Source organism: Micropterus salmoides, unplaced genomic scaffold (genome assembly GCF_014851395.1).
Source record: "Micropterus salmoides isolate LMB-PRFRI ecotype aquatic unplaced genomic scaffold, ASM1485139v1 Ms_hic_scaffold_6, whole genome shotgun sequence".
Classification (NCBI taxonomy): domain Eukaryota; kingdom Metazoa; phylum Chordata; class Actinopteri; order Centrarchiformes; family Centrarchidae; genus Micropterus; species Micropterus salmoides.
The window spans coordinates 19,319,084-19,339,350 of record NW_024044348.1 but is presented as its reverse complement, the minus strand read 5'-3'; the positions used below and the strand labels follow the sequence as shown (position 1 = coordinate 19,339,350).

The window sequence follows — 20,267 nt, the reverse complement described above, 5'->3', positions numbered from 1 at the left end:
GAACCCTGGTCTCTTACACTAAAGGCAGGCATCTTATCCATTGCACCATCACAACCAAAGACTTGTGCTGTGAAAGACTTAATATTATGTTAACAATGATTGCATTTAGAAACACTAACAACATAGAATTTTGAAAATAACCACTGAAAGTCAGTAAAGACTCCACATTTTGTTAGCACCAAGCTCAAATGACATACAGCTCTGTAATTTCACAAGATATTAATATCACAACTCAAATCAGTGTCAGCCATAAGAAATAGTACTCTGAGGACCGCCTCTGTATCTAACTATCAATGCAGCTGTTCTTATCAAATGAAACAGGCACTTCTGGTTTCAATAGTAAACCGCCACAAGAATGACAATTACCAACAAAAAACACTATTTTCTAAGCAGACACATTTAACAAATACATAAATCACAAAGTATTTGTTTTGTATTTCAAACAAATAGGAGACTTATTAGCAAATTTTAGCAAAACTGTCTTCACTGCCATGCATCATGGGAATCTAGCTCCGCCCCCGCTAGGTTGGATGAGGAGTCCCATAGGAACACATTCATTTTAAAATGCATAAAAATATTAATATAAAATCAACCATTACAGATATCAGCAATACAGGTAATAGCACCCATCTCATGAAGAAGATGTACAATTTGAAGTTGGAACCAAGTTTGTAGGATAAACGGTACAGGACTAGTTAGATGCGAAGAGAACAAAAGTGTGAGAGCTGTAGCAGCATCAGTGTGTTTCCTTTAGATTTCGTTGCACTTATCACATTTAGGGGATGGATCCTCCTATTGACTAAATATTCATAGGATCATGATATTTGAGAAAAATAATAACACCAAAGTGTCTCCTCATTCCCACCCCACCACTGCAGGGTGATCAATCAATCCCTTGATGAGGAAATGCCTTCTTTTCCATCGAGGTCGTCTCCAACACAGTACCCCAATAACACAGGAGATTAGTATTTTATTCAGCATCATAGGAGCCTTTCGCTTATTGATCAAAGTGTCTGGTTTAGGAAAGATCACATCAGATGGCTGAGAAATAGGGTTATGGCGTAGCTCTGCAGAAAGCTTTATTGGACACTAATGTGGGGAGTATCATAATGGTGCTCACTCTAATGTGGGTGTGTGCACCCTCATGTTTGTGCGTCTGCTTAAATGTACTATAAAGTTGACCATATGTCATCTCCACAGTTACTTTGGAGGATAAGCACCATCATTAATTATCTTTCACTCCCATAGGAGGTTTCCTGAGACCATTACTCGACCACTCATAGCCCTATCTCACACTCAGCTTGCTATTCTGTTGTTGTTGCTCAGACAACTCACTGCAGTCATTAGCTGAGTCCCCAACTTGGCTCTTTGTCATAGATGAGAGAGTGGTCAACAACACAAGAGAAAGCCATTTATGTTGCACAGAGATAGCGATGAGAGAGGGGAATTAAAGGAGCTCACTCTTTCCCAAGCAAGGACTTGACTGTTGCTTTAAAAGAGGTGTGGCTCCTCTTCTCATCTTTCCCAGTGGCCAGGGCCTGGTGAAGAGTACAGATAAAAGTGAAGGAAGTGCACTCACCCATTTATATCTAGCCCCATTTGCAGCTATTCTCTGATTTCCAGTAAGTCTTGAAGTGTTGCTGGGGGGGTTGTTGTTGTTGTTTTGCATCAATGAATGTTTTTAGATAAGTTTACGTGTAAACTAGTTACCAGTTGCAAAGTCTCACATGCAGTATAACAAAACTAAGCAGTATGTATATAAAAACCATAAACCCAATTATTTTCAAATTGAAATTTGAAGACATAGAAAGATACCTAAAGTGATATTTGCCTCCCATTATCCATCATCAGTGGGCATCACTGGTCCCAGACTACTCATATGTCAAATAAGTCCACTCACCTCCTCAGGCTCTGCTGTCTCTGAAGTGTGCGCAGGTTCCTTCAGAGAAATATCTAAGTCATGCTGTGCTCTTGTTGTGGATACGATAGCTCATCCACCACCCTGCAGTGCACTCATCACTCCATCCTTAACTCTTTCATTGCCACAGCTTGGTCCAAGGACATCGGCTGAGCAAGTGCTTCATGGTCATGTAGCTGTTAAACTACCGTTTCAGTCTGCACTAATGGATGTTGCGAGAGTAATGTTCAGAATGTGTCAATATGTAAAATATCCTGTTTTTTCTCTTCTTTCTTGGAGACTCATCACATCCTCCTTGTGGATGTTTTGTTCATTTGCAAGCTGTCTCTACCAGTGATACCATCAATAGTCAGAGCCTCACAGGTCAAAACACTTTTTCTGATACATTTGTAGAGCAGAAAAGGCAGTCTTCTTCTCTTTGCCATAAGCAGCAGGGGGCCCACAGTCCCGGATTTAGCCCGACAGTGTTTGAGATTATAAGGCTAATCCTCTCAACTCAGGTTGTCAGGGTACTTTCAGAGCTGGCTTTAGAGTACTGACTCTTAGCCCAGGCCCTGTATCATTTTGATTGTCAGACTGATTGTTCATCTGCCTTGTCTCCTCTCGACTCATCTTTCCTTTCCTCTCCTCTTCCTCGATTACTAACAAAACAGTGTATCAATGAGCAGCGCAACAAACACAAAGTGTAATTAGGTGATCTTATTAATATCTGAGTGTCTGATACTCTTTTCCAGCGGCTCCAGACAGTCCTTTTTCACTTGCTTGCTGACACGCTGCTGGAAAGAGCAGGTCCTACAGTGATACTGTCCATAGCTGTCTGAACACAGCAGTGGACAAAATAAAAGAATTATAGCTTAGCAAACAGTAATGCCCTGGAAAGTGGGTTTCTTGAAGCTATCATCACATCACTGGCGTCACCAGCTGATTGGCTTACTGGAGGAATGACACCTTCACATAGTTAGAGAGAACACTGTGTGATCCAGATCCATTCAGTCTATTCTTAGAATGCTTTTACCTTGGCGAGAACTACTGTACTGCTTATGTGTACAAACTAAATTCCCATTCAAAATATAGAAATAAGTTAAATTTAATCAGCCACTAGATGGCACGTTCACTTTGCTTTAGTCTCTTCACAATATTTGTGAATGGTTTCATTCCAGTCAGTCATTTGTGGAGCAGGTCTTGTGTTATTGACATGAGGTAGCTACTTTACATTGTGCTGTTTTAATTTAGCCATAAGCTAGACTTTAGGAATACATAAAAATACAATTTAAGAAAGATTGAAGATGAACTGACTGACTAAGTCATACTAAGAACAAAAGTTTGCAGTTTTACCCATCCAATCTCACTAGATGGCAATATAGAACATACAATTGCAGTTATGACCTTCACTCTGTTTCTTTATAACCTGTTCACAATCATACTACAATGTGTTGAACAGCTGTGGTTGGCTTTTACCATGAATTGAAACATAAACAGACAGTGTCTCCAGCCAATAGTTCTAATTTCAAATGATTACACTTTTAATCGGTATGTAGTGCTCACTCAAAAAATTAAAGCCGTGCATAATTTTATTCAGTCACAGGCTTATCTTTCATTTCCTGCATGATTTCACTAAGAAATGTTTATACAGGCAGGGTGAACATCCAGTTAGTGCTTACAGGAAAAGCTACTGAGTACAGGGAACATCAAACAACTTGTCAAGTTGTCATCTTATTCAAAGGGATTGGTTAGTTTGACTTCATACCACTCAGTGAATACTTGATTTTGTTGTGTATATATAGTATAGTTTATAGTATATATGTAGTATCTGTATATGTGAGAAAGTACAAATTGCAGTGTGCATTTCTGCAACAGGAAATGAGCAAAGCTAGAGAATAAGATACCACATTCTCACTTTCTGGACTATCCTCAGTTGGTCCTCATGGTCCTTCACTGAAAGGAATACAGCCAAAGGAGAAGTCTGTCTTAAGTGGTGTAGTCTGAACTCCCCAAAAGCCTGTTCATTCTCGGGGGTCTGCTTGAATTTGAAGGTTGTGATCCGTGCTTTGTTGGAGCAGTTTCTGTGATACTCTTGTAGGAATGTCAGACCGGAACCCCCGCATTGGCCCTTTCGTGTCCCAACCATCTACCACTGAATACAGATGGAGCTAAAGCCTCAGCCTCCTCTGTTGGCTTTAGGGCTGCTCTGTGGTGGGGCTGAGCCAACAAATATGAGCTGAACCAAGCAGGAATGCGCCTGGCACCCTGTCTGCCCTTTTCTTTGCAGGGGGGGTGGGGGGTGTCATAACTAGTAAGAGCAAGGGAGGCTCTAATGAGACCCTGTAATCACTTAACAGAGACCAGGTGCTTGGTGTATTGCTGCAGCAGTGTACTCGAGACAATAGAATGCCACTTTCAATTAGTAAGAGCCGGGAGCAAATGAGGTCTGGACAAGGTCTAGATTTTGTATGCAAAATGTTTATTGAATAACAATGTTATTGCTTTGACACAAATAAAATAGAACACATTTACAAATATATAAAACATATATCCTATTACCACAGTTTGCAAAAGAATAATGACAAATAGCTACAATGCCCATATATATTTCTTCCTGTACAAAAGTAGTTCTATCTGCATGAGTACTTTAATGTAACCTCTATATAATATTTAAATAAAGGAATTCCTATATACATATACCTGCAATAAAAACAAATATAGATTGCACATGTTTTTGTACAAACAATAACAATTTCAAGTATAATTCAATCCATTGTGGATTGGCACATATGTCACAGAATCTAAGGCATTTTCCCTTATACAGTGTCCAAAACTTGATATAAACTGCGAGCTTCAGAGCTGTAGCCTATCTTCCTGTTTGGCATTGTGACGAAGATGTCTTTTCCTGATGATTCATTTGACTTAGTCCAAATGGAAAAGTGCAGACAAGTACTGACAGTTTGGAACATGGTGGTTTAATCATTTGAGGATAGCACTTATCAAAGTCCTGGCCTTGAGGAAGAAATGTGTAAAGTCCCAGAACATTGAAGAGAGTTCCCTCTTTAAGCCAGAGGATGTGTCCACTTTGCCAGGAATTAGCACTCTTCACTTCCCCCTGCCAAGAAGAGAGCAGCACCTGTAGTTTTCTGCACGCTGTGCCATCCAGTGTCTGCAAGCCAGCTGCAGATGCCTGCACGCTCTACAACGCTGAGCTGCCAGGCTCAGCCTTTAGAGAAACTCAGTGCAGCCAGTCTTGCTCTGACTCAGTCCTCATGCCTGGAAAACATGTGCTGGAGAGTACTTGGCAAGAGTCTGAGGCATTTTGAGAATTTTAGAACAGAGCAGAGAGGACACTAACTCTGAACTACTCCCTCGCTTTTGGTCCCAACTCTACTTGCAAAGTCCTGCTCATGTCCGTCTGAGGAGAGCCTCAAGCTTGTGAACTTGTGAGTCAGATATGCTCCACACGGGTCTCAGCCTGCCCTGCTCCAGCCTCAGTGTGACTCTGTGCACTGGAAGAGATCGACGCCTTCGTCCGTATCCCTGCGGGCTGATCTTGTCTGCAGGGGCATTCCCGGCCTTTAAATTGTTATTGAGCAGGTGCAGGCGGTGTGCCAGGTCGTGCACTGTGCAGGTGCCCAGCGAACAACCTTGCCTTCTTGACTGGTTGGTTGAGTTTTTAGACCTCTTGGTTCGGACATTGATGTCAGTGCTGGAGGACAGAGGGAGAGACAAGAGGACATTAATCCATACTGTTCACTCCTGAGTTGTTAATGACTGAGTATTCACTACTTAAATTGTGTATTCTTTTTCTATGACAAGCTAAATACATTTAAATAACAATAAAGGATATGATGACCAAATTGAGACAGTATGTAGATTCTCAGGATTGCATAGTGTCTTACCTGGAATGTGGCAGCAAAGTATCCCTGATGTCTTCTGGTCTGACAAAGTGCTCAGACTCTGTCTTCTCTACTGTTACACTGTCAAGATCCCGTCTCAATCTGCTCCCTAGCCATATGCTTAGCCTGAGAGAGGAGATGAAAAAAAAGTCCATCAGTCTTGGGAAGATAATTCAGCAGACAGGTAACTGGTCTCACAGGCTTGACAGACTGTCACATCTTATATCAAATGAAAACATTTTCAATGTTGATCCTCACCTTTTTTTCAACTCTGGATTCACTTCAAGCTCTACACAGTGTCCCACTGTCACCAGCAGACAGCAATAGAGGAATGACTGGAAGATCAGTTTCATTTTTATTTCTGTGGAGAGCAGAGAAAACATTGTTAGTTAGTTACATATTTATGCTATAAAGTAATGTTTAACTACATCAATTTCCTACTGTCTCTCTATGCATATAAAACTCCGTTGTACAGTAATTGCCACACTTGTGCTTGCTTACACAAGAGTCCAAAAGCCCAGTTATTTGCACTTATCATTCATTTATTTAAAATGCCAAGCTAAGGTCAGATTTTGCTCGGTTAAGTAAACCTACAACCATGCGTTGGGCCCCTGGCAAATAATGCGAAGTCTACAAATGAGGGGTCCAAAATAGGCTCAGCTCAAAAGTCAAACAAAAACTAAAATGCTGTTCAACTCAGTCACCTGATTAAATAGAACTAAACATAGCAAAGTGAATTAACTAATTAATAAGCAATAATTATATACAGTCATTGCACCCATTAGGAGCTGAACTGCTTATATAACCAGACAGATAACCTGTCCTTGTCCTTACACTTGAGCCCTGACCTCAAAAAAAGCAAGGATAAGGCCATCAGCTGGGAGCAGATCAAATCACAGCAATATCTTCTTTAAAAGAAAGTGCACATACCTGTAATTCTCTGATAATTCAGTTGGATGAGAAAGCTCTTCTTGTAGCAATAAAAGAGTACTCCACAGGTTTCTTGAAAATGCCAGTGGCTCTGTAAGGCAGCTGTGTCACTCTGCTAATAGCTCCTACACACCAGACAGGGAGCCTTTATACAGGCGGGAGGTGGGAGGGGCTCATAGGCTGACACAAACAGTCGCTCATCCTTTTCCCCCACCCCATCCAGTATCCATTGCCGCTATGCTGCTGCTCATGTAGTGCAACATTGCAACACAGTAAAAAGATCAAGAATGAAAATCAAACATTCAAATGATAAAGGAAAATTTTAGAGGTCACAGAATAAGTTCAGGGCAGCCATTGTGTCCTCTTTTCACAGAATCACAGCATTCACAGCTCATTATAAATCATGCAACAACAAGTAAAATGTTGTTTGTTTTATTTCAGTATGTATGCAGTACTCGGTATGTATAATGGCTACAAATCATTGGTCATTACTTATGTAAGTGAAATACAACAGTACAATGTGTTCATCTCAGCCGACTGCTTACTGTAAGGAGGCATAAGAAATCTATATTAACACATAAAATTAATTTTGTTGAGTTTGAACTTTTAAGGTCTGTTAGGTATAGTTTTTTTAATGGTATTTTTGTGCAAAATAAAATGTAAGAAATGTTTCCACAGTCTGCTTTTTAGGACACTCCCTGACAGAGTAAAGTTCCATGGCAGCTTGAAGTACACCAGTTTATGAATGTGAGATGTGGAAAGAGACAATTGAGTAACTTATTAAATACACTAAGTACACCCAATTGTAAACACAATATTCTCAATTTATTTGTTACTACAAGGCAAATATTTGACTCTGGACTTACTATGTAATTTATTTGGAGAAATACGAAATGGAATTTTACAATTATCTATAAATAAATTAGGGGTCAGGAAATTAACTTGGACAACAATCTTAGTTGTTTTTTTTTATAATTCTGCCGACTTGTTGCTGTTATAGATTATAAGTAATGTGACTTCACTTTTCGCCTGAGGAATGCATACACTGGAGTCTATGAGATGGTAATGGGAGCGCCATCAGGTCTGCCTGTTGTAGAAGATATCACCCCCTTACATTATTTGACTTCATGGGATGGCCAGTACAGTGACTCGCTCTGAACCTGCATGCAGCATGTTTTACGTGACCAAACTATGTCCATGTGTGTTTATATTAAAGCTAAATTAGTGAAACGGCACAGAAAGAAATATTTAGGATCACCCTGCTGAAAAACAGTTTATTCTGTGAGGCTCCAAACAGGACCCCTGTTACTGGGGTTCATGAGGCAGATGTGGATAATAAGCTCCTGAGGGGAAACAAATGCCTGAAAACATTGGGGAAGTTACAACTTCTTGTGTAGATCTATGTATGTATCTGACATGAGCACATTGTTGTGAAGAGATAATCCACACCTCAGAAACACTGTGTGTGATTCCAAAAAGATTGAAATCACACTCCCTCACGTTAAATCTTTGAAATGCTGGAAAATACCAGAGAAAAACCATATGGTTTTATCAGCGTAGAAATTCCACTGTGGAAATTTCCATAAGGTGTGGTGTAAATTAATTTGATAGAGAAGGCATTTATGCTTTCAGTTTTTATTTTTGTTTCAGTTTCGATGAAAGGGGAAAGTTGGGTTATTTGAACATCATTTCAGTCATACTAAAAACTTGACATTCCACAAATCAGCATCCTATAATTCATACCTTATTGTTTTTTGTCCCTGACACAGAACCTTCCAGAGTTTATTTATATTTCATGCAACCTCATTCCACACAAATATTAAAAAGAAATACATAAATGTCAAACACATGTGCTGTAAACCAGCAAACATTTTGTAAGCACTTTGTAATGATGATTGCCTCAGACAAGTAATCCCCTCACCAGAGTTTAAAACAAGGGATTGTGCAATCATGACAACACAATTCTGCTGTTGGATTTTGGCTCCTTATATAGAAATCTTTTGTCCCCCACGGAGTTGCTGTCGTGGGATGCCTGACAATTTCTGTGCAACCTTATTCTCGTATGCGCAGGTACGTGTGGCAGGAAACCTGAGCAATTAACATCATGTGTGCTAGGAAGAAGAGGGTGTCAACCCCCAAAGGCACAAATCTGAACGATGATTCATAATTATTATAATGTTATGTTGAACACAGAGGTGTTTGTCACCTGGAAACGCATGTTGGTCCCATGACCTTCCCACCATTCTTGTTTGATGATAAACACTATATGCAAACAGACGGGGTGTATTTCTTCATGGTTTGGCTCAGGTTCAACTATTTGACTACCTCTGTCTTCATCTTCTGTTTACTTACAATAATAAAAAACAATAAGTGGGATAGAGAGAGAGAGAAGACAGAGAACAATAAATCAGAGAAACATTGAAAAGAGAGATGAAGAGTAAGAGAAATGCAGTTGAAATTGCCTGCTGTGTCCATGCAATTTTTGACAGTGGCTTGTGAGTGAAGGTTCTGATTTCCATGCGCTATTCCCTGTGACAGCATATTTTGCACTAACCACATGTGTTTGCCCATACCCTATATGTGAAATACCGACCTCGTTCAGCTTAATAGAGCAGGAATTATTTTTATTTGTAGCACTTACCACAAAATTGAAGCATTAAGTGAAACTGGGTTAAACAAACATGTGTGAGTCCATGGAATAACCCCTAATAGTTTGAATTTTGCAATTGGAGCAGCCTTGTCATGTTCTGGGAGGGAAAACTAATGAGTTTTTGTAGTATATTTTAATAGTATTCCATTGTACTGGTGGCAGACTTGATTAGTGGTTGACTTTGCTGTTAAAATTGAGGACTTGTGTGTAGCCCATAGGTTGACAAATATCCCCCCTACTGAAGTGTCCCCTGCCACTAAATCCTTTTAATAAATCAAAGTCATCATACTGAAAATAGAGGGTAGTGAGAAGTAATGTGTTATTATCTGGTCTGCTGAATATAACACTTAGTCCACCCACATTACTTGCTATTCCATGTATTTATGTCTTTCATTTTACTACCATTTCTGTGAGTATTTTTCAGTCATCCTAGACTGTGGGGTCATGAAATTGGAGTTTTAGACCTCCATGAGATCTTGGAAATCTCACAGGGAGTATACAGCACCCTTTTATTGCATTAACCAGGCAGCAATCACTGTTGTGCCAACATGTTTCCCACTGTGGTCATCAATACATTCCCCGCAGTTATACTAAAATAAAATATTATTCTGGTGTGGTGGCTGTATGTTTGACTGTCCGTATATATATAGTAAAAAAAAAAGGTGGGGACACCCTGCTTTAGAGCCAGAAAGCGGCTCTGTTGGGACACAGTGCTTTATTTGTAAACTCCAAGGGCCCACGCCCATGGAAGTCTCCCCCTCCTGCACGCAAGCGCAGTGACACTCCTTCTGTCAAACATGGCTGTGCTTTGGAAGAAGGAAAAATGCTGAATTGTGTTGGTATATCTCGGGAAAAGCAGCAGACATGGCTAGATTGGCTGACTATTTTATTGTCGTGGGATACGATCAGGAGAAATCCGGTAAGTGTGGCGGCGGGGCGGCTCGCAGATTCAACTGCGAAGCTGAGGTTTGCGTCCAGGCCGTCAGTCAGTGTGTGATGGTGTTGATGCTAGATAGCTTTGCGCTTAGCTTTACGTTAGCCACACAGCTAACCAAGGGAGACTGGAAACACTTTCTCTTCCCACCCTCATTAACCGGCCTGATGCTGGGTATCATCGGGCGGCGTGTATTTATAGATCAAGCACACGTCTGATGGCAGGTTACCAGTGGATGTTTACACGCGGCGCGTTGCGATATTTGACCTGGATCAATCGAAACTAGTCACGGATTCAAAATCTGTCACATCCTGTCCATGTTGACTGTGTCCCTGTCAGGTCCGTGATCTGGTTTCACTGCCAGCTAATGGGACACACTTGTTGAATCATGCTCACAAATCATATAAGTCATATAAAAGTCATATAAAACCAAATCTTGCTCATCCTTGATCACAGTGGTTTTGTCGACACTAGCGAGGACAGGATTGGTATTGATGTCCAGTGGTTGCATCATGGTTTTTCTTCTTGTTGCGTAATGTTGCTAGCGGTGGTCTCGCAACCTGCCTGTCCTGCACGCATTGTTTTGGGGTCTATTTTTACCCGCTGCAGCCGCACTTGTCAACGATTTGTTGTGTTATATTTGTTTTTGCCGGAACAGTGCTCAACTTTTTCAAAATCCTTTTTCAAATCCTCTTCCCTTTTCTACCTCTGTTCTCTAGTAGGACAGGGACTTCCATTTAGGCTACATGCTATGCCTCCGGTCCAGCCTCAAATTCTTGTCATCCAAGGACAGGGAACGCTTTGCACACATTTCTAAGCATTAATTTACATAAATATATATGATGAACACCTTTTTGCATTGCACAGATGTTTCTCAAATAAATGATGCTTTGTAAATAGCTCAAACATCTGGAAACCTCAACCATTTGTGAGGATCCAGTAAGAGCTGTTGCTCAGTGAGCAGCCTGGAGAAAGTAAAAACATTCAGATAATCTTCCTTGAGGGAACAAACTCAAGTTCCTAGCCTCTTTCAGTGGCGCCCCTCCAGCGCCATGTGTGTCAAAGAGGCCAGAGCAGCTGAATCCTCTTAGTCACCATAGCTCGCTATGCATAATAGGTAAACAGTGTCTTTCATTAGCTTTGTGCATCCCAGCGCCAACTGACAAATACATTTTTTGTGCTCCAGGGACAAAATGTCCTGGCTTTACCAGAAGAGTCTGAATGGATTCATATTCAGACAGTCTCACCACAAGAAATCACAGGGACCATGAGTTTAGTAATTTTTTTCTCCACTGGCCACTGATAATGATGTAGGCTAGTTGATTGTGGATGGAGTAGGCAATGAAAATCGGTGTCAGATTGTGGTCAATTAGGGAGCTGTGACAGGCTTATGCCTCATCCACATGTAAGCCTCTCTGGAGGACAAAAATTATCCCCTACTCTTGAACTGTATTTGTCTGCCTTTATTATGTTTTCTTGAGTGTAATGTAGCGTATCAATTGCTGGTTTGGGCTAGAACCCTGCAGAGATGCCCTTATTTGTTAAGTGGGATGGATTTTCTCAGAACTGTAAAATTAAAATGACTTTTAGATTTGAAATACAGAGGAAAATAAAAAAGATGACTGTTTATTTTTCTTGAACTATTCAGAGCACTGCCTTTGCCCAGTGAAGTTGGCGATGCCAGTCAGTAATGTGCAGTGAGTCGTCTAGACAACTGATTTTCCCCGTCCACCTTCCTTGTTAATTCAAACCAGGGATCCCTACGTGGGTCATCACCAAGCCTCCTGTGCTGGCTTTTGCTCCACTGGCCTGACCCAATTCTCATTGTTGGATTACTATGGATGGATCAGTTGGAAATACTGCTAAGCGTGCAATCTGTTGAGGAATGGGCTTGGTTCCAATTTGTAGTAAATCAGAATTACTCAGCCCATGTACATTCTGAATCCATACCTTCTTAATAAGCTCACATTTTTATAAACACAGGAAATGGACTATTGATAATATGAAATAATAACATTTTCAATAAACAGAAAGCTTTGCTTTAAAAGTAGGATAAAGCTGGTGTGCAGTCACAGTATTAGTGGTGGTAAAGCTTTTCTCTTGGTGACACAGGGCGGTGTAGAGGTTGGAAATACAGTACTGTGGGCTTGAAGTTGCAGAATGCCAAAGTTTAGCAAAGAAACATTATGAAGTAGTGTGTTGTAAAGATCCTCACTCAAGTTAGGACTATTTCCTGGCAATTGCACCACCCAGTTTCAATGACTTGCTTACATTGCTCTTTTTTGAGAATGAATATAAATCCAGGGTGTGTCTCCAGCAAGAACACTTGTGATATTTTCATTGAGACAGGTGACCTATTTAGAAAGATATACTGAAAAACACATAACTAAGGGTCAAATCATTGTGCTTGGTGACTGTAGACTGAAGTGCTATAAAACAAACGGGGGGAGGATGTCTTGAGCCACAAACCTTGGAATTATTTTCATGCATAATGTTGGAATGGAAAAACGCTGGTTTAGATGAATGCAGTCTGTATTGAACCTGCTCGATATTCTTATTTTCCTCTTGCAGTAGGACACTGTTTCTCTTTATTGGCAAGGGTTTAAATACGGTCTGGCGTGCTGTTCATCATAAATTGTAATTTGCTAAGTGAAAAAGAGGAATTTGCCCAGCTGCTTTTCTCAAACAGTTTATTGGATGGATATCCTCTCTTTATTGAATCAAACTGCTTTTGGAAACATTCACAGTACCCAATCTCTACTCTTTGTGACTTTATGGTCTGGATTTTCTGGTCTGGACTTGGGGTTTATGTAACGTAGCACAATCCTGCAAAATAACAAAAAAAAATGTTCAAGAGAAAAATACTTCCATCTGCGGATATCTTGTTTTGACTGTGTGATATTGCTATGTGTTGTGAGATATCTATCTGTAGAGATGCAAGTATGTAAGCTTTAGATCTGGAGGCATTTCTTAATCAGCCTGCACTGTAATGTTGCATGACTCAAAAGTCATAAATACCTTTTAAGCATTATTTTAGAAGTTGTACCAAGAATGGCTCCATGTTAGGTTCTATCCTCCTGCACTTTGATGAATTGACTTTCTGTTACAACTTCTCAAAGAGTGTTTGTATTTGTGCTGGCTCTCTTGGCAGACCCACAAGGAAAGCGCTTTGGCAATAAAACACCCCTTTCTTAAGCACCAAAACCAGCTTTTTAAGAGATTAAACATTTTTGTCTGCTATTTTTGCTAACTTATTTCAACTTGTTGGTAAAACTATGGAAATTGCAAATGTTGGTGTATCTGTGGTTTGTCTTGATGGTTGTCTCCTTAAATATATACGCTCTTTCATTCTTGGCTGTAAAGTGGTTTTCAAGCTTGGGTTAGTCTACACCAGTTGACTGGAGTCCAAAGTTTCATTGACCGTATCATTTTGATTAGCTTCAAGTTTGTCTAACGATCACACATCTGTTGGCTTCCCTGCTGGAGTCTGTGCTTAAAGAAGGCCTCCTCATTTCAGGGAATGCCTACACAATTCAGCTGTATGTCACTGACTGCACGAAATAATGTGCTTTTTCTTGCAGCATTTTCTGATTGCGACATGACTTGAAATGAATGGTTCTACAGTTTCTTACCAGAAATTTCCAAATATGAAAACTGTTTGTTTTATAATATGTTCAGTTTGAATAAAATGACACGTTTCTCACAACTAAAACTTGATTTGTAAGTTATACATTTTTCACAATTAATGATGCTTAGGAAGTTGCCTGGAACCTGTATCAAGAGACTGCACCTTTTTATTTCTAAACAAAATGAGTCTTTGTCTAAAAATATGTCTGTTGCGTCCCGTAAGGTCCTGTGTTGGGGTTAGTGTTCGTGGTCCACCGGGACGTAACAATGTCGCATAAACAAGGTTCAACAAAGCATTAAGTCCTGATAATCAGTCCAAGATTATGTTTGACAGCTGTTTGTTTATGCAAAGTTGATGGCTAAAAGCCATGTGTTAACTTTATAAGTACTAAATTTGGCAAAATAATGCCATAAAGTAAATATTGTGTGGATACACTGACTTCAGTGCCTGGCTTGTCCAACAGCTGGAGATGTTGATTTCATGTTGTAGATGCCAGATCTTGAAGTGCTGCCATGTGTTGTGGTTGGTTTTCTAAATCATGAATTATTCAAGTCAAGTTGTGTCTGTTTTGTTTTATCAGCAGTCACATAAACACATGTTAAAATGGTGGTTTGCTCAGTGCTTATGGAATAAGATTAGTCGTTGTACTGTCAATCCATCATGCGCAAAGTAATACGTTTGGTTTAATTATCTGTTCTATAATCTTGGCTTTTATTTCTTACATTTTGTGAAAGTTCTTAGAAGTTTTAGATTTCAGTACAAAGTTGCTAGCAATTGATAATTTATAAGATGACCTTAGGAAGGAACGTAGGAATTCACACCTCTAACATCTTTAGTGTACTCTGAAATCAGAGTAGAATGAAATCTATGATTTTAATAGCAAAGAGCAAAGAGGGGGGATGTGGTGAGATGGTAGTTTCTGGTGAAACTATTTTAGTTGTGAGGAATTGGTGTTCTTGGTTTTTCTTTCTACTGTATACTGTAACTGTTCCCAGTACTGCAATAGGCTGATTGTCACATACCAACAATCTCTGCATGACCATTAAGTTATTAAAATATCCAGTTGAAAAACATTCACTTCTACTTTTTTTTCACATCTGTCCTTTGACACTGAGATGGCTACGGGGATTTGTCAGTAGAAAAGGTTTCCATACGTCCGTCAGTCAGCCGTTGATGACAAATTTCAGTCCCAGCACCAACAGGCTGCTTGTGGTCAAAGGTGTCACATGAATGTTGTTACTGGGAGTAAGATGTGGAATTTTTTTTGCTTCCATTTTACATCTTGCATTTGCTGCCTCCATTGATTGTTTTTCTTTTTAACTCCACATTTGGCAGCTTCTCGGTTGGATTCAGACTTTGTGGTGAGAGGCATCCTGACCACAATGGAGGAGTTCCTTCCTCTCTGTTGTGGAGTTTAAAACTGATTTGTAGGGAAACTCCACTGGCTACTGTTACACTACTTGCAGCATGTTGATAAGGTGTTATACAATCAGAGCTTTGTGATTTCTGTGGTTATGCAAAATATGTTGAAGTTCATGTCAGGAAACATTTTAGTCATAATATTTTAAGAGAAAATACAATATGACAGATGAAACAGGTTGGTGGAAAACAGTTGGAAAAAATACTGTAAAACATCCCTTTCTCTGGAACAGGCTAACGTGTCCTTAATCTGATGAGATTTATTGACCATGTGACTGCAATATCTATATCATTAAAAATTATGCAGCTTTGAACTAAAATGAGCTCAGCCTGGATGTGTTGAACACAGACATTGTTCTGACTAGTCTGAAAAGTATTCATATAATTATATCAACAGATGTAATGAGGTGCTGTAAAATGATCTGTGTACAATATAATTGTTTGCTGAAAGTTGTTTGAGTTGCCTTTTTGGATGAACTGCCACCATTTGCAGTTGCAACTGGGGTTCACAAGAAGAAGGCAGAAGAGTGATGACTCTGGCTATGATACTAGTGAGCAGCCCTGCTTTTATTTTTCTTGAACTGAGGGACAGAGCCAGTGACGAAAAATTGATTGATTATAGTTTATTTACAGATCATGAAAGTTGATCATGACAACTTCAGTTCTGGGTCCTACTGGAAACCCACTTGACAACCACAAGTCTGTGGAATGTCGAAAAGTTATTGTTCTCTATGGGGAAAAAAATCAATATTTGTATGAAAAGGGACTATGGTATCTAAATTTTTTGAAGTGCTTCTCCTGGCTGATGTGTTTTTCTTTTCTCCCAACGTTTTGACCTGGGCATGACGACAGAGTCTATCTTTTTACATATATTTCCCTGCCCTGCAGCTGCCTTTATGTTCTGGAAAGCTTCCTGAACTTGATATTTCTGACATCACCAGTTTGTTAATCTCTGATACCTTTTTGTCATGCAAACAACACCTCCACCTATTTCTTTGCATATCATCAACACAGAACATTCAGAACAGTTTAGTTTCCTGATGATGGTCGTTGGTCACCCTTGAGGCCAACATGGGCTTTCCTATTACATATGTAAATTCTGTAATACTGTGCAGCTCAGTTTTAATTTGTGAATTTGAAATATGTCTGTCGTCAAGTTAAACTGCATAGTGAGGGACTTAAGTGATGATAAGAAAATTCAGACAAGTAGAGATGCTTCATACATAATGGCTATTGGAATAAAGCATAAGGCAACATGGCAGCATCTGTGGTGATTTTACTGGGATGTTGCCACATTTTCTGGTGCACAGCTGGGAGCTCTACATTAAACAAATGTTGATGTAAGATGTCTATAGAGCCAGTTACTAATTCAGTGTCAGTGGATGTGGAGACATCCTTGATCTATTTATCGCATAATTTAAATTCTGTTTTTGGGTGGATTTTCTTTTTTAAACTTGGAGGAAAGTGAATAAACGATAAGTAGAAACTTGTCTCAGAACCCTCCACCTGTGTGCATGACTGATGTGCTGACGTGAATGTTACGTTAACTGTCGTAAAGAGTCCCCTGGTGGCCTGTCCATACATGGTAAAAGAAGCATTTGGCTGATTCAATCAACAGTAAGATAAATCAGGAAGATGAATGAGGCTTTTCTTCCAAGAGGAGAAACATCTGCTCTAATCAAGAAAGACTAACAACTTTTCCTCTGTGGTTTTTCACTTATTGTTCATACTATGCTAAATCACGCAACTCAGTAATAAATTATTAGGGACATTCAATCTTTCTAAGTTTTGTGTGTGTGTGTGTGTGTGTGTGTGTGTGCTTGCGTGCGGATTTGCAGGAATGGCCAAAGTCCCAGTTGGATTTCTCAGAAAGAGAAAGTAAAATTTGGAAATGTCTCTGCAAAATTATTCAAGACTTTTAAATTTTATGAAATATCAAAACTTAACCACAAAAAAGCTTATTTTGATGCCTATGTTATATTATTAGAGTTTGCATAAAACATCTTGTTTTTTATGGCCAGTAATTCTAATAAAAACATTTAAACTGGTTTTGAAGACATTTTCTTATGCAAATCCTCTCGATTTTACTTGTTTTTATCAGTTATCAACTACATTCATTTTAATGATCGGGTGAATTGATCACCTGATATGGCTGCTTATTTTTAGCCAGGTGGCTAACAGCCAGGACTTCCACATAAGCTAATTCAGCATGGCGGTGTGTGGCCCCTGTGAACTTACCAACCGGACATTACTCACATGAAAATTAGCACGAAGAGAAGGATAAGTTGGGTTTTTCCACTGTTGCAGCAACCCAGTCGAAACATCTCCTGTAGAGTCCTACCCGCCTCGCTCTTTGCCCTGTGGAAGTGACGACACAACTCTTCCATGGTCGGGCTTAATGGCTGCTGGTGATGACCTAGCCTCTGCATGCGTGTCATACCTGAGGGAAGACATCTGGCTGAGGCATGAAACCAAAGTTTCAATAGTGCTCCACTCCATCCATGCCTAAGCCTCTGTAACAATTCTAAATTATGTTGCCATACCAAAGTGTTTTGAATTTCTTGCACTGAATGTTCAGTTAGGGCTAATCCAGTAATAGTGGTAGGGGTCTATAGATGCCCATCTGCGGATACAAGCTCCATTAACAAAAATGCAGATATACTCTCTCAGTATTCTGATGTTGAATTAATTGTTGTGATTAATCTGACTTGGCTGAACAATACGTCTGATTATCTCAAGGAGGTCAGTAGTAATCTCAATTTATCCAAGCTAGTTTACGGAGCCCACTAGGCCATATTTGAACAGGTCCACCTGTATTAATGGTATTAATTATGATCATGTTTGTACCATGAACTACATTTCTCAGTTTACATTTTAGCTCTTCTTTCCTAGTGATGCATTCTAGTAAGTATTGCTAGCCATTAATACCAGGAGTTCAACTGGAGAGGAATATCATAGAACAATTAACACATAAATATTTATCAGAACAGGCACAGTTCCCAGTGTCTGTAAGTTGATCCATGTAATTCCATTACAAAAAGTAGGTGATGGAAATGATCAGGATAATTATAGACCAATCTCCATATTATCCCATCAAATGATCAAAAATCTAGGAATCCTTGGTAGACCAACTCAAGACATTTTTTTCAAGTCACTCTTTATTAACTTGAAAACTAATCCTTGCACTATTTCAGCTATTACATACGAATAATATAGTATCCGCTTTAGACAATAAAAAAAACATTGTGCTGCCGTTTTTATAGATCTGTTGAAAGGATTTGATACAGTTGATCGTCCTTTGCTCTTACAAAGGTTATGCAGCATTGGCTTTGATGGAAAGGCTTGTGATTGGATCTAGAATTATTTGTTTGAGAGACTTCAGTGTGTGAAGTCGTGGAGTGTTTATTCTGTGTTCTTGTTGGTAACAAAAGGTTTTTCCCGAAAGGCTCAATTTAGGGTCTTCACTGTTTTATAATAATGATTTTGTGTCTTCATTGAGTCATTGTCAAGTCCATCTTTATGCTGATGACACTATTGTGTGCTGTGGTGCTCTATTCAAAGCGAATGGATCACACATTTAAAAGAGTATACTGAATATAAATCTTGGTATCTGGCTTGATGAAAAATTTACATTTAAATACCATATAGACAATCTTGTCACCAATCTGCATCAAATATTTGCTTCTTTTACAGAAACCATCCCAGTTTCCCTATGAACAGTAAAAATATGATTATTGATTTGATACCTTTTTTGAGATATTATTCATAAATGTATATGATCTGTCATTCTCCCCTCAGATTTATTACTGGCGATGGCTGTGGTTTTAATAAAGGTTTCAATGAATTAATAAATGTTTTATATCTGACTGATATTTCCCAGTGGTGGTGTTTTATAAGCTGTTCCATGGCCTAAAAATGCCACAAACCTCAAGATTTTGTGGGTGTCATATGAGTTTACAAGTTTTTCCTGACTATTCTTAAATTTAGTTTATTATTTTGTTGTTAAGAACACATTGAAACGGTCCACAATATTTCTTGTGTATGCACAAATGAAGATAAAGTCTGCATACAGAGATTTCATAAAAGAGGCCCAGTGTTTGCACAGGACAGTGCTAATATCTAATGGCATCTATTAAAGGCTGGTTAGTCTATAGTTATTGTTCCTAATAAATGCATCCCTAAAGCCTTTTCAGAAAAAAAAACTTAAATATTTATATCATATTTTATCAGAAAGCTGGAAAACATTAGGCTACAATTTTGTTTTTTTAGGTCCAGCTGTACCACACAGGTTGTACTGCATTGAGCTGGAATGAGCCATGCTCTTCAACATGCACATGCGCATGCCATGTTGTTGTTTAAATTGCCTCTGCCAAAAAATAAATAAATAAATAAACTTGATTTTGGACTTAACCCCCTCCCCTCGCATTTTGCTGGCGGATGTTAAAATTAGCATGTTCCTTTTCAGGCCTGGGTTCTATTATCCTTGCTGTTGGGGTTCTTTATAGTTACCAGGGGGGTAGTATTTGAAAGCACGACTTGTTTTAATACGAGAGTGCAGCCTCGTGGAATGTGAGGAATCCTGTCATTTATTTTCATCCGTGGTTGAAAATTTGAACTTGGAGCACTCGAAGCATGTGATTTCAATTAGAGGAGCTGTAAAGACCTGAAGACACGTAACGGGTCAGACAGACTGGTGTTTTAGCACCAGTCTCCATGCAGTGTTTGGATACGCTCTACTTGCCTCTACAGGTGAACAAAGGCAAACGTGTAGCCATCATTCAGCTCCCATCTGTTCAAACAAACATACACTCCCCAACCAACACCCATTCCCACTCGGGGCCGAAGAGCCTCATCGCGATTAATTAGCCCTCTGTCAAAGAAAGTGACTAAGTTTCAAGGAGTTG

At 39.4% G+C, this 20,267-nt stretch overlaps 2 protein-coding genes across 3 annotated transcripts in view; one reads left to right on the top strand and one right to left on the bottom strand.

Annotated features, from left to right (window-relative positions):
* Window positions 1-4,358: 4,358 nt before the first annotated feature.
* Window positions 4,359-6,846, bottom strand: adma (adrenomedullin a). The gene is made up of 4 exons (XM_038701751.1): window positions 6,733-6,846; window positions 6,061-6,163; window positions 5,806-5,928; window positions 4,359-5,612 (listed from the first exon to the last, which is right to left on the bottom strand). Exons 2-4 carry the CDS (start codon window positions 6,153-6,155, stop codon window positions 5,309-5,311), a joined length of 522 nt encoding a protein of 173 aa, XP_038557679.1. The 5' UTR covers window positions 6,156-6,163; window positions 6,733-6,846; the 3' UTR covers window positions 4,359-5,308.
* Window positions 6,847-10,145: 3,299 nt separating this feature from the next.
* sbf2 (SET binding factor 2) overlaps window positions 10,146-20,267 on the top strand; it is a gene marked incomplete at its 3' end in the record, with an annotated part of 83,726 nt that continues 73,604 nt past the window's right edge. For both annotated transcript variants that reach the window (XM_038701281.1, XM_038701280.1), the window contains 1 exon segment: window positions 10,146-10,301. In XM_038701281.1, coding sequence (XP_038557209.1) covers window positions 10,247-10,301 — 55 coding nt within the window.

Excerpts from the sequence above, each read along its gene's own strand:
- adma (XM_038701751.1), bottom strand. The coding sequence starts at position 6,155 with ATGAAACTGATCTTCCAGTCATTCCTCTATTGCTGTCTGCTGGTGACA. Across the intron at positions 5,929-6,060 it reads AATCCAGAGTTGAAAAAAAG|GCTAAGCATATGGCTAGGGA; the intron begins GTGAGGATCAAC and ends CTCCTCTCTCAG. Across the intron at positions 5,613-5,805 it reads ACTTTGCTGCCACATTCCAG|CACTGACATCAATGTCCGAA; the intron begins GTAAGACACTAT and ends TCTGTCCTCCAG.